This window comes from Ambystoma mexicanum, chromosome 2q (assembly GCF_040938575.1).
Source record: "Ambystoma mexicanum isolate Mex_15411 chromosome 2q, UKY_AmexF1_1, whole genome shotgun sequence".
NCBI classification, from domain to species: domain Eukaryota; kingdom Metazoa; phylum Chordata; class Amphibia; order Caudata; family Ambystomatidae; genus Ambystoma; species Ambystoma mexicanum.
The window spans coordinates 1,149,384,141-1,149,399,404 of record NC_090924.1 but is presented as its reverse complement, the minus strand read 5'-3'; the positions used below and the strand labels follow the sequence as shown (position 1 = coordinate 1,149,399,404).

Genomic DNA, 15,264 nt, shown 5'->3' with positions numbered 1-15,264 from the left:
CCTCAGATAGAACAGTTTCATGATACCAACATAAAGAATGGAGGGGTTTCTTGCATAACTTCTGTTTTCTACCCTCAGTCTAACGCATACTCTGTTGCACAGGTACATACTGTAGTCCCTAATGCCAAGAGGTCTAATGTCAATAGTTTGTTTAAGGGAAACACAGACCAAGTTGGAAAAATAAACTATAAATCACAGAACCTGCAAGCAGTAGAGGACAATGTACAATCGATGCACATCCAGATTGCTAGTGCAGGATCCAGCCCTGATGCCACTATGCTTCCCCCTGTGCCTACTGATAGTGATGTACAGTTAATGCAGGGCATGCTAAGAGCTAAACTTGAGGAGTTAAGACAAGAACTCATTTCTGCACAAGAGGAAAATAAAACCTTACACTCTTTACTGAATACACCTCAGACTTTATCTGTTGATGTGGAGGAAGTGAACACTGTTCAGCCCCTGAGTGCAGAGACTTTGGTAAACCATGATATTTGTCGATATGTTAGATCTATTGGGAGTGAAGGTCTTTCGTCTAGCACAGCGCTTAAGCTAGGCACAGGTTCTAACAATTGTTCTGCTGTTTATCAGGGATTGCAGTTAGCTGAAGAGTTACAAGCCACTCCTTTACCAAAAATACCCTGTGTAGCAGTTTGTCATAATTCTGAGCTAGCACACATACAAGCTTCTGATTTCCAAACACAATCCACAATGGTGGCATACACAGATTCAGTCACTACCGTAGGCTTAGGCCCTGCTCTTGATACAGCTGCTGAGACTGAAGTAGATGTTAAAGCTGATGTGGAAAACAATGTTACCTCTGGGTTCACTCTTCCTTCTGCCACTTCTGATCAATACGAACAGTCAGAGACAGTACAGATTTCATGTTCTGATGGACTCATTCCACAGTATACTGAACCAAAGAACCGTCAGGCGGTTCCTGAACTGTTGATTGATAATCTGCCTCTTTCAGAAGCTAAAACAGAGGAATGGACAATAGACGAAATCCTGATTAACAGAGACTTTACTATGGTGATTCCACTGATTGATTTTGACTTCTACAAAGAAAAAGACTCTGAGTCACCCACTAAAGAAAGGGACTGCAAGGGTACAGCTCAGTCTTTGGTTCCTGGTGCCAAGGAGTCTACTGCCCTAAAGGTGCCCTTCATTCCTGAGCCACCGATGGGTCTGTCAACTTCTGAGACTTCTGTCTGTCCTCCTACAACCATTGACTCTTCTATGATTCAATCCACAGCCCTGCAGTCATCTTTGGCACACCTGTCTTCAACCAATGAACCGCTACCATGTCTGCCATTTACTCAAGAGCCAGTCCCAAAGACCTGGACATGTTTGTATCCAGCAACCGAGATTGCTTCAGCTTGCATGCCTTCAGCCTCAAGGTTTCCCCTGACCTGCCTGTCTTCAGCTACAGTGACTCATCCTGCAGATCATCCTTCAGCTTTAGAGCCTCCGGTAGTCCATCAAAAGAGCATGTCTTCAGTCCCTGAGTATACTGAGTATTTGCCTTCAGTTCATGAGACGCCTGTATCCTGCATAGCCTCGCTGCCAATATCAGAAGTATACCTGTCTACACCATCAGATTCTGCTGTATTTTCTTCTGCTCCAGCTATTCCTCCTGAATCCCAACCATTTACAGTCGATGAACGTCTAGCCTGCCTTTCTTTTGCTTCAGGAGGAGCACCAGAATGCCTGCCTTTTCCACAAGACGATTCTCCCAACTGCTTCACTTTAGCATCAGAGCCTCCTAAAGATGCAGCATTAGAGTTTGAGACTTTTGCCAGCTCCCGCTTCAGAGTCATCAAGCTGGACCAAGTGGTGAGTCAGAACCACTCACTTGGGTGTGCACAAGGGGTGGTGCAGACCGGCGTATTACCTACAGGACTTGTGCAACAGAATTCCGCCAAGAAGCACCAGTCGGGTGCTAGTAGCCAAAGGAAGGGAATGACTGCTGCAGTTCAAGATGTGTCTGTTATTGCTCCTTCTGCAAGTCTGCCTGAAATACCAAGTACTGCGTCTATCACTCCTATCAGGATGCCAAACATCCCTGCTGTGGTATCCCACGTGAAACAAAGTGGCTACACGACTGTCACCAGGAGTACTAGCCTTGTACAACCCATTGGACTTTCAGGTCTCCAAGGCGTAGAACATGTGCAGTCAAACCTTAGTCACTTTCAACCACCAGCCTTTTCCCAGATGGATGACAGAAGGAAATCTGACCCTCTACCTCAGCCACCACCTTCTCTAATGGCTGAGCATAAACCTTTCCTGAAGCCAGCATTTTCCTCACCTCCCGCATGTCCACTCTCGGCAGAAAGGCTAACAGAGCTTCTACCATTGCCTAAGGCATGTTGCACCAGCCTGCCTCTCTCCTCAAAGACTTATAAGGGTCCACTCCCAGTGACTGAGCTTCCTGGACCTTCCAACTCTGCTTCTGGTCCTGCAAGTCCTTCATGCCTTTCTTCGAACCATGAGTCTCTTCCTCACCAGAAGCCACCGTTTCCATCAGTACCACCTCCAAAGACAAAGCACTCCTATCATGGAAGTCCATCTGCCTTTGCCCACAGGCCACCATTTCCATCAGTGCCACCTCCAAAGAAAAAGCACTCCCATCATGGAAAGAAGATGTCTCGTGCGGGTGGCGGGCACCCGAAGCCGGCCGTAGGAGGGGGTATGCTGTCACGACTCGCTCCCTTCGCTCCCGTTCCCACCATTTGGGGGCATGATTTGGGGTTTATTCCCTACTGGACTTTTCCTCCGAACTTTATGCTACAGTGCTGTGATGATTTGGGAGCGCTAAATCCCTATTTTCCCAGCTACTTCCCTTCCGGATCCATTCCAGGTTTTTGGCAGCCAGCATGCTTCTTTAACCAAATGACTATGCTTCCCAGAATGCCTGGCCCACTGCTCCACCTCTACCCTTGCAACACAAGGTTGGGTGGAGGATAGGTAACAGCTGTGGCGGCAGGTGCAGCAATCAGCACACCCGAGGCGTGTGCTCGTTAAGCAGCTTTAAAAGCCTCAGTCTTACTTCAGTCCAGCGCTGGTCATCGATCGCAGTGTTCCTGTTTTTGACTAGTCCCTGGTTCCTGGTTCCTTGCCTACCTACTTCCTTGTTCCTGTTTTCTTGTTTCCTCCGCCCTGAATTTCGGATTCATGCGCTAATTGATTTCTGCTCCCTTGATTTCCCTTTTTGTCTTCCTCTGTTTGCAGGCAGCAATTCTCAGTGCTTTCCCCTTTTAGATGCAGCCCAGTTTGTCTGTGTTCTATATTTCTTTGACTCTGTCCTTTGCTGCTGTTACCCATTTGCCTTAGCCTTCCTCTTAGTTTAGTTCCTGTCTTTTCCATGGAGGGGTAGGGAGAAGTTTGCATAGGTTATTTCGTTTTTCCCTGCTCCTGATCCTTACTTTCTAGAGGATCCATTCCATGTTTTCCACTGCACTTCTACATTTATTTTCCCTTTGATTATTAGGTGTGGTGTGCGGTAGTAGCTAGCTCCTGTGTGAATGCTTATGTTTTCCTCACTATTTTGTAAACACTATTCCCACTTAGGTATTTAGTTTTCCTTCCATTGCTGTTCTAGCCTTTCGGGGTCCCAGTTTCTTCAACAGGATTCGTGGGCTAGCTGACATTCAAGAGGTTTATCTCGTCCTCGTGAGTACAGTTCTTAAGTTCCCTTATGTAATACCATCAAGAGTGTTAGTACACAGATCCTGTCATTGCTTGCCCTCCACGTGGGTTTAGCGCTGTCAGTACCTGTAACAGCAATTGGGGGTAAGGCGCTTGCCGACTTTCCTCGCGGTCAGGTGCTTACCCCACATCCCTTTTAATATATTGGTTTTGATGTCACACTCTATTTGCACTCCTGGGTTCTAGCATACCTGAGTCATAGTTCCTGGGTGCACATTTCCCTTGCCATATTCGCTGCCTTTGTACTCGCCTGACTAATCCTGACAGTTTTCTCATATCAAACATTTAAATATGTTTGTTCACGACCATCTTTGTAATGGTATGAACTCATCATGATCACTAAAACAATATCTTGATTGCTTATCATATGTTACTCATAGCAAAGGGCAAGCCAAGTGAAAATACAGAAACATAGACATTTAATGTACTTTAATGTACTTGAAAAAATACATGACAAATACTCTGCTTGTGTAATAAAACTGTTGTTAAATTTATTGAACTATTCTCCAATCAATACATTTTCCAAAATATTCTGGGACTTTCATATTTGTCTATTCAGCAGCATCTGACTTGTAATGTTTTAATGTACGAGCAGAAGGGTCAGTAGCATTTATCCACTTTGGCATCCAGTAATGACTTAGCCAGTGAGAATTTCCGGGATAGTATTTCTCAAAGATCTTGCGATAGAAGTATCCCTCTTTTGATCTCGGTGGATTGAAAGGAAACTTTGTTTCTGATTTGTCCAGCATTAGATCATCTACCTATTTAAAGAGAAAGGAAAATATTATATAAACATTTATGTGATAACTATGAAATATATTCTATTATTTTTCACAAGCTAGTTAAAATCTGCAAAAATAGAAAACTGTTTTTCTCACAGTGGTCATAAGTGATTACATTCTAGATAAAAGCTAAGCATGTTAAAAACAAAGGAGCTCCCATTTCATTACCACTAGCACTTAATTCCAAACATTTAGAAAAATTTGGAAATGCATCCTATACTACACAGATGGTATGTTTGCTCAACTATCTGCATATTAATTAATTTATTGTAGGATCTCTATCTGCTCTTTTATAAATTTCTTTAATGTTTGTGTTTTTGAAACATTAAGTGGTGGGTTTTCTGTTATTGTTGGGTTGAAGCGGCACAAATGACATTCAATGATAAAGATTCATTATTGTACTCCTACCTAATGTGCTTTCTAAACCACTATATCAGGACGATCACTAGGCAGCAGATATCAGTTCATCCACATAGTCTTAACATTTTGCACCATTTCTAAGAATGTATAAAGGAGAATAGAAACAGAAAATATAATAGCAGGTATGTTGCTTTTTCAGTCTGAATTTGCAGAACATATAGAATTGTAAGTTGATGAAAATATGGAACTATAGTGAAAGGTAAGTGTGGTTTATACCAAACGTGTGGTAAAAACATCACACAAAACATAACAAAACATTTTAATAAAACATGTAGTAGATGGTCTGAATGAAACAGACTAATACTTGGAATCTTCGCCCGTAATCTAGTGCTGATGGCATGCAAAGATGCTCGTGCCAGACTTTGCCCTACTGCACCGTTGCAAAATGTATGTAATCCAAGACCAGATGTCCATGATGATCATGTAACACATACATCACTACATGTCAGTATTTTCTGGGTAGAGCTAATTGATGGACTATTAGACTCAGTTCAAAATGCTCCCTTTCTCAAGTTTGTGGGCAGGCTGATGTTTTTAGCTGATACCAACCTTCCACTTACGAAAGCAACAGGTTTTAACCTTGAGTCAGTTTCTCGACATAATGCAACACGTAACCCCTCCATACTAGCATCTTGTTGTAGCACACATGATAACTGCAGATTGGCATATGCATGGCCAGGGGCCTCTGTGAAATTTGTTTCAACTTTTGGAATGCAGTTTTGACATCTTTCTTCATGGTTCCCTAACTCTAAAAAAGGGTGATCAGGGCCTGACACAGATTGTTTCCAATTGCAAGTGATTGGATAATCATTGATAATAAGAGTTAGTGGCTCACTGATTTTGGAAAACTCTTAGGTAAACTTTAGAGGCGACTGAAATGCCATCAGTTAAAACAACATGTCTGATGTGTTTAACATTGCTTCTACAAATCTGACATTTTCTCAGTGACATGTTTAGTCCTTGTGATTTCAGTATAAATTATGGCTCTTACTTTCCTTCAATAAATGGGTTTCTTGAAAAAAACATAAATACCAGCTCTTTTGACACATGGTATTTTCCTGTACCTTTTTCTCTTTACTGTGCTCTGTAAGAATTTAGCATTCCAAGAACATATATTTCTCCACTTGTATAGTAAGCATATTATGGGGTATTATTGCATATTTGTGGATGAGCAAATTGTGTTTTTCCATGTGCAATTGCTTTAGCACCAGTAAAGTTGCAGTGTAAAATGTTTTCAACTCCCAATAAAAAGACATGAGGAAGCTAAACTTAAAGATACAAACTATTCCACAGTGAGGCAAGAACAGGGAAATCTTTTTCTTGAGTTTGGGGCTTAAGGACTCGGGGGGTCATCAAGAGTTGCATGTCCTCATTGTAGGAGGAATGATCCGACCATGGAATATTGGGTTTGAGGCTACATAGGTAGCATGAGACAAAGCTAGTGCACAGAGAATAATTTCCTGTATGATGGAATGAAAAATGTTGGCTGGAAAAATGTGTTATATCCATCTGCTTGATCATCATCTTGTTCAATATGAGGTTTAAAAGACAACTGAGGGTCGAAGTGAAAAACAAAAGAGCGGGCCGAGTCAGCTAATGCCGCCCAAGATACAATGGACACGTTCTTAATCTTCTTGATGGATTCATCAGGACCAAATAAAAGAACTTCAGGCTTAGCATTATTACATTTTCATTGACTAATGCTGTCCATGCCCTAATGGCAATGAGGTAACCCATCAGGTGATGAACATCCCATCAGTTGAAAGAAATAGAAAAAGAGTTCCAGGACATCCATATACTGATTACTGGAGATACCATAATGGGCCACTAGATCCTTCAGTCCTTCAGTGGCTCGATATACAGGAAATAATCAAAGACAGGATGATATCCAGAGGCACTACACACATGACAGGCAACGGGGCTCGAGTGGGAAGTCCCTGCTTGTACTTTGATATAGAGGTGAGTCTAGTCTGTCTGACAGAAAAGATTAGTAGATTCTAAACACATGACAAGCAATGGAGTGGAGTGGGACGGACATGCATGTACAGAGATAGAGAGATTAGTGTAGTTTGACAGACAGAAAAGATTAAAAGCCTATGCACACCTGGCCTGATCTAATAGAAGGTAGTGCCTCATGGTCCACCATGCCAAATGCCAAATGCCATAGAGAGATCCAGCAGTGTGAGTAAGCCTCAGTAAATACAGGGACATCCTTAATACCCAGTTAAAAGCAGATTGATAACTTAAAAGCTAGTTTTGTTCAAAACGAGCCAGAAATTGTAGGGCTTTGCTTGTTTGATGGATTTTACCTCTAAAAGGCAACTTATTAATATTCTCAAGACGGACTTATCAAGAATTCTTTTAAGCAAATATGACAGAAGGCCCAGTTTGAGTTGAGTTATAACAGAAAGCCTGCATTTACCAATCCCAATGACTACCGCAAGCATGCAAATAAATCTAACAAATAACATCACACTAAAGGATTCCCTAATCATAAAGGACCAGTATTTGAAAAAAATACACATATCTAAGAAGCAGTACTGTACAGGAACTGGGTAACCTTATGGACAGCTCAAGTATGTGGGAGGACTTATGGGCTAGTTACATTTGAAACAGGGAGTGGCATCCTGCCACATACAATTAGTTATTTACCAGCATGTTATTGTAAATAGTACTTATTTTGTCACACTTTTTGTTTTTACAGGCACTACTCTGTATCAACTATTCATAAATTGAAAAGTAGAGGATCAACAAACTAATATCACATAGCTTTTGATTATTTAGCTTGTGAAACAATGCAATATTCATTCAAAGCATATATTTGTTTTAGGCTTTTTATCTCAATATATACAGTATTTTTCTTATACTCTTTTTTATATACAAAACAGCTTCAGTGCGTAAAACGGTGTGCAAAACTAGGGAACGAACAAAAACATACAAAAACACATATAGAGGAGTGTAACCACTTTCAATCCACATTATATGCTTATATCCAAAGTAACATGTACATTCTTATGTTCAATGTGACAAGGATTAATACAATAGCAAGCAAGTATTTTGGAAGCTTGTATTGATAGGTCTCTTTCTCTTTGTGCCACTAAATGGTCAGTGAAGCCCGGCTGGGGGGTGACCTAGTCAACGGTTTAAGTCTCAATGTAAATCAACTAAAGGGGGTTCTAACTGGGGACTGCTCAAACACCCAAGGTGTTCTGTCCCGTGACGTTTCGGCAAGTTGGTCTGTAAGCCTTCATCTTGGGCCAAGACTGGGTCTCCCTAGAGGAGGGAACATACAAGATGGATTCAATTAGTGTGTGGCTCTTTTAAAATACTGCTAATTATACATACGAACACATGAATATATACAAGTATAAAAACCGTAATCTGGAGAGTAGGAGGTTTCTATTGACCAGAGTCTGCCCAGCCGTGAACTGACCTAATCTAATTTACTCTTAAGCACGTCTTCCTGGAAAAGGGAAGCAGAGGGTCTTGAGTCTTGTGTACTCCGGTGCACTGGGTAGGAGTTACTGACCTGAAGTGCTGTGGTGGGGTGAAAGAACAAAGAAGCGGATAGAGGTCCTATGACTCTGAGAAGTATGTTTGCCAAAAGCTTAAGTATTGCTAATCTGGGTTGAGATATAAATAGTTGGAAGGTACCTGCACTGTCACTGTAGTGTGCTACTTTATGGGCGCAGGAGCAGAGGCTGTACTGATTAACAGTGGTAAAAACATGACGGAAGCCTATGGAAAACAGGAGAGTGGACGATATAGGCATTCAAGTACAAAACACGCCCAGTGGCATAATATTGCCCACTGCGGATATGCAGAGTCACATAGAAATGAAGAGAGGGTACCTTATGTGGCTGGAATGTTTCAACGCCAGAAGGGTCAGAGAAGCTGTGAGTATAGATGCATCAGCCTGGTACGGCAAAGGATCAGTACCGCGGCATATGAGGCACAGTCAGAGTGGTGAGCTGTATAGTAGGACTGTAAGGCGCATGCGCAAGGGAGCCGTGTCCCTTGGTGTGGCGTATGCATACAGTTTACTGTAGATGGTTGCTGTTAGCAGCAGACACATCAGAAAAGGTGCGTACGTGCTGGGGCAGAGTGTTGTGCTCCACAGGGGGAGTTGGCATCTGGAAGTTGATGCGGATGGGGGGCATGCATGCACAATCACGTATAGTTATGCAGGCAAAAGACACATGCCTGCATGGTTGCTCTTCGTATAGAGCGCGTGACTAGTGCTGCCACTACCTATGTATGTGGAGCCTAAGGGTTTTGGAAATTGGAGCTTAAGGAGAAAGGACACATGTGTGGACTCTCCTACAGGGGTCCCTAAAGAGTGTGGCATGAGGTGCCCCGAGATAGATATATCAGGTGTTGCAAAGGCTAATGGATAATAGTATGCATTCCAATGTAGTGCATTACAATATAGTGCACAGGTGCCCTTGGGGGCTGGCAAAGCGTCCTCTAGCTGTCCTGTTGGGGCAAGGAGGTAATGGACATGGTGGTTGGAGGGTTATTAAAACTGGCAAACTATGTACCCTTCATGGAATGGGCAATGACGGTTGAAGTCGGTTATAGTCCTAATGTTGTGTACATGTTTAGTACATACATAAAAGTGACATTTTGCTAACATAAATCATCATGTTTAGCTGAAATTATTAGAGCCATGTTGGGTAACAGTGAAACATGGTAACACACGTAAATAACACACATTGGCCCTCATTACAACACCGGCGGTAACCAATGGCGCTATTAGCACCATGGTTGCTGCTGGTATTGTAACGAGTCCGCCAATGGTAAATGGGGAAATACCGCCCCATTCCGAGGTTGGCGGGGCGGTAATTCCCCATTTACTATTGGCCCTTCCCCATTCCCATTTTTGCCCCATAGGGCTCAATGGGACTGGGGAAGGCGGTAATTACGGTGCCGCAAATTGCGGTACCGTAATTACCTCGAAGGTCCCTTTGCGGGTCCTTACTTTAACGGCTGGTCCAAACCAGCCGTTAAGGCCGGGAGCTGTCATGATGCCTACCCCCGGGGACCCAGACTAAGTCCAGCAACCCTGGAAGCAGGCATCAAGTTATTCCAAGCAAGACCAACAACCCCTGCTAGGGGCTATTTGGGTGCAGTCCTGGCGTCTATGGCGCCAGGCTCATATGGAGAGTCAGTCCTGGCGCCATAGGCGCCAAGGTCATAGATTAAAACCTACCTGATGCAGACCATGCTGCAAACTTACCTGATGCAGACCATGCTGCAAGACTCCAAGCCAAAAGAGGCTTGGAAGGGACTACTTTACCTAAGGACTATTTCTTTTACTCAGGTGGGGCTGGGGAGGAATACTTACCTGGGACTACTTTGGAGGCTATTTAAACCACACCCGAAGAGCAGCACACGCTTCGCGTTATTCTGCATCCAGCAGCGTAACGCTCACCGTGCCTGCAAGTCTGCATCCAGTCTTCTGCCACGCCCGCCTCGAGTCTGGAGCTCCTAGAAAAAGGGAGAAAGAAGGAGAAAAGGTTAGAACAAGAGCAATACCTTTGATCCTTACCTGAATTCCCGATCCATCGCGCCTTCGAGCTGGAAGAAAGAAGTTATTTTATGCGCGTCGCCTAGCCTGCTGCAGCGCCGCGCTGAACTCACCGGCCTTCGCAGCATCTTCACATTCCACCGCATCCTTCTGCATGTTCCCGCCGCACTCCGGTACCTAAGGGGAAGACAAGAACAGCAAGGTGAGCCAAGGGAATACACAGAGGCAATATTAGTTACCACCCATAGACTTACCTGATTTACCGCTGGGGGTACTATTCCTCTTCACGGGTCGGCGCAGCTTCCACTGCATCCTCGCCGAACCCCGGCCCCTAAGGGGAAACAAAAGGACAGTAAGGAGAAACAAAGGGACAAACAAGGGGAAACCTCCTCACCACAATAGACTTACCTGATTTTACCGCCAGAGGCATTATTCCCTTCATACTTTCTCTCAGCGCCTGAATGAGGGAGAAAGCAACAGGTTACATATTGACATTATTTTATCGAACTGTGTGTAACAGGAGCCGCAAAGGGACCTCGTAATCAGGCGTTAAGGGTTTAACAGCACCGACACCTTTTACGGCGCCGTTAACCCCTTAATGCCAGGGTCCTAATGAGGGTCATTATGTCCACTTATACCAAACTACTTTATAGTACATTGAGTCTGGCTATCTTGTGGTTTGAGTGCACTGTAAACCCACATCCACATAAAAGTTGGAAAGGGGAGCGCTACAAGATATGTTGATCCCCATGTTACTAGAAACGGGGAGGCCAGGTCATTAATGTGGGGCTCCTCCCTACAGGTCTAATGGGTGTGTGAACCCCTGGGTCCTCACTGACGTCAGATGGTCAGAGGTATGCCAGTTAGTAGGGGGTGGGGAGTGCTTCATTGAGTCCTCTGGTCATGGATTTTAATTTGAAAATCCCCCACAATTCTTTGTAATTTAATGCGTTTGTGACGTTTGTGGTATTGAGGACTTTGTCTGCTACCCAACATAGCATGTCGTCCGGGCTATGCTGGTGTTCAAGGTAGTGTGACACCATTGGGGCTGTGTGTGTCCTGCATCTGATACGCGATCTGTGCTCCCCAATTCATTTATTTACTTGCCTTTTAGTTTGACCAACATATCTGAGCCCACACGGGCATTCAATTATGTAGACCACATTGCTCATTTTGCAGTTCGAGAAGTGCTTGATGTTCCATTCTCTGTCTTCAATCATAAAGGAAGTGGTTTTCTTGGTTAGTCTGCATACATTGAAATTCTTGCAGGGTTGGTGTCCTACAATCTCTCTCATGCTCCAAATCTCGGTCCTTTGTGATTTCTTACTTATTCTGGCATGGTTTAGTACATCTTTCATGTTCTTACCCCGTTTCAGCGCCATTCTTGGCATCGGCTCTTCCAGTAAGATTAACTGAACAAGAGGCCAGAATTGTTTTATAAGGGCCTTCAGTTTAGTGGTAGTAGGTCCGAAGGTAGTCACACAGGTCAATGGTTGTTGTTCTGTACAGGAAAACAACTCTTCTCCTCATATCAGTCCATATTTAGAATTCCTTTGAGGCCCACATATTTTAAAACATTACCAAACATGTATTGATGAAATGTGTAACAATTTTTCATAACCCAACCAACTATTCATCTTGAAAAAGTGTTTTTTTGGCGTGAAACTTGACATCATTAAAGCCTTTTGATGTTCACTGAAGCGTTAAGTTTTCTATTTTGTTCACCTTTCTTATAAGTTTATAGATAGACATATTTTTCTTTTTTAAGTTTTAAATTTAATTTAGTTGCAAATGCAACTTTACAAATATCTTTACATAAAATGTTATCAAAACATAAAAGAAACATTCAACAATCCAATACAATGGCCCTCATTAGGACCCTGGCGGAGAGGGTTTTACGCCGGCGTAGTGCATGGCGTACCTCTCCGCCAGACTACGAGTTCCCGTAGCGCCATGGATGATTTTTACGCCTGCTTTTTGCAGGCGGAAAAATCCATGGCGCTACGGGACTTGTTGTTAATTACGCCACCGTAATTTACGGTGGCGTAATTAACGCCTTCCCCATCCCCATTATGCCCTATGGGGCAAGAATGGGAATGGGGAAGGGTAAAATGGGGATTGGGGACTTACCGCCCCGCCAAGGTCGGCATGGGGCGGTAAGTCCGCCAACCACCTTGGCGGAGTTGGCAGCTTAGCGCCATGGACCATGGTGCAAATTGCACCATGGTCCTCCGCCAAGGTCCTAATGAGGGCCAATGTGTTTCATCTGCTAAAAGCAAAGTCTACAAATCCTTTCTTTGTTGTCTTGTGCCATTAAAACTCAATCATAAATTTAACACTATAATAATAAAAATAAGAAAACAAAGAAATACATAACAAATTAATTTGTAAGAATGCCTATTTGACAATTCATAAAATGTTAAATTCCATGTTAGCTCCACTTAATTCATATGTATAGTCATGGGGTTTATTATTTCTAATCTCACCAGATATTTTATAATTACTAAATTTAATGACATATGTTTCACCAGACACATTCTTTCCCATATATCATCTTCATTTAGTTTTAAGTATCTTTTGAAGAATTCTCGTCTCCATTGTGTTAGTGATTTGCATTCAACCATAATATTGGTGTACCCTGGTGCTCCTCTGCTGGTGGCTCTAATACTGTCACATAGAATTGCATTATTGCTGCACTGGCCCTCTCCCAGTCTCGTAACACTTGATTTGACAGGCAGACATTGTCTCACCATCCAGTCAGTGCACCAGAGAGTCTAGTATAGCGGAATAACTGTGGTAGAACCAATATTACATTTTTTCCCCTGTTGCTCCCAGCCTCTGAAATAGCTTGGGCCATCCAGAGTACTGCCCCACACCCTGCTATGTCCTGTTATGCTACGATATGGAGTCTTTCATTGCTGCCTATCTGCCATTTTCACACTTTCTAGAGCATTCAGGATCCCCATGAAGTGGGTGTTTTCAGACTTAGAGGAGAGAGTTAACTGATTGTAACATTGAAGCAGCACTAGAATAGTGTCATTACAATGAGTAATGAAGTTAGATGCCCCTACACAAGTATGTTTGTCACTCCTCCACCGTCTCTGAAATTGGTGCCTCTACCAACATTTGAAGGTTTAGCCCCTGCCTAAATTATAACCTAGGTGCACCCCTGGATGTGCGCACTTGCATTTTGTTAGGCAGAGAGTGGAGGGAAGCCTTGCCCCAAATCTGGCAGTGTTAGAGTTTTACTGTGTTTGTTCAGAAAAATATACTTTAACAAACGCAGTAAAACTTTAAAGCTGATACCATCAAGAAAGACTTCCATCACCTCTCTGCATATTGCGCTTTAAAATATACTATTTGATAGCTGGTCCCCACACCAGACCATGGGGGGTGGGGAGAGTAGAACAGTGGGGGCAGAGCATGCATTTGCCCCACATATTTTCTGAAGTGGCCCTTCCCATCAGCACTTAGCTAGGGTGACCAGATAAAAACAAGACAGGCCTTAGACAAAGAAGTAGGACTAAAGTAAACACAAATACAACTGTAGTCCTACTTCTATGCTGCTGGCCTGTTGGGGGTGTGCTCACAGGCACACACCTCTCATTGGAGGAATTAAAGATTTATGAGGTGCACATGCTGCCTTTGATTTTTTCTCCACTGCCTGCCTGCAATCTGCCTGAATCTAAGATGGCTGCCCCCATTTCTCTATCTGGATGCTTCTTTGTTTGCCTGATGATTGAGCACTGATCCTCCAATTTAGCCCAATCAGGGCCACCGGGAGGTGGGAGCCGGCACCAGGAGCTGGGCCCATGACACAGGCCCCTGTCTGCTCCCTGTCCGCTTCCCACCACCCCCATGTCCCCCGTGATGATGTTTATGCCCCTCTCTCATCCCCATTCCTGTCTCTTGGCCCCCTCTAGACCCCCTTGCTCTTCCTCTGTGCCCACCTTCTGCAGGAGCTGTCTTGATACATTTTGTTCATCGCCACAGTCTTGTTAGCCGATACTTGGATTTCTGACTTTCTATGGACTCATGGTGCTTCACCCTCTTTCAACTTTCATGCTGGACTTCCACTTCATCCCGTACTCATCATGTTGTGACTTTCATCTTCTTGAATCTTGGTGTGCATTTGATTGTTCTCTTGCAACATTTTGTGTTATTTCTGACTCCTGCAACTGTTTCCACTCTCCGCTCTTGTTTCTCCACCTCTCTTCACCCACCCCTCTGGTCCCCCATGTGGCTGTGTTGCCTCCCTACCTACCCCTCTGGTCCCCCGTTGGCTTGTGATTCAGCGGACTCGAATTCCCTATTCTTGCCCTCCCCCTCTCCGCCCCTCCCCGCCCCTCCCCTCACTGCATCCTTAGCACCTCTACTTTTCAGATATGTCACTTGACCTGTTTGTTAGCCACTGGTTTGTCTCCCCCCCTCCCCTTTTGTTTTTCTCCTCCCTCTCCAAATCCAGCACTATCTGAAATGCCATCAGGCCTAGTATGATAGTTGCTTGTTTTGTCCTTCTCCTCCTCTCCCTTTATTCCAACCCCCCGCCCCCCTTGTTAAATTTAAGAACTACCTCAATTGTCGTCAGGCATATTAATGTAGCCGCTTGTCTCTCATTCGCGCTCCCATCTCCCCTCCCCCTCCACTCCTCATCATTGTCTATAGCACTTGCACAATCTGAAATGTTGTCAGGCTGATTATGATAGTTAATTGTTCACATTCTGAATGTATAAAGGACTTGTTAGAATGTCACTGTATTTTTCTATGTTCCCTCCCTGCCTTGAAGCGGTTTGAAACACTTTTGTGTATAGGTGCTATATAAATAAA

General features: G+C 43.7%; 1 protein-coding gene across 1 annotated transcript in view; it reads right to left on the bottom strand.

The window, feature by feature from the left end:
* Positions 1-4,171: 4,171 nt before the first annotated feature.
* ASNS (asparagine synthetase (glutamine-hydrolyzing)) overlaps positions 4,172-15,264 on the bottom strand; it is a 299,686-nt gene continuing 288,593 nt past the window's right edge. Inside the window, exon 12 of the mRNA XM_069648540.1 lies at positions 4,172-4,466. Coding sequence (XP_069504641.1) covers positions 4,257-4,466 — 210 coding nt within the window. The 3' untranslated portion in view covers positions 4,172-4,256. The remainder of the gene's footprint in view (positions 4,467-15,264) is intronic.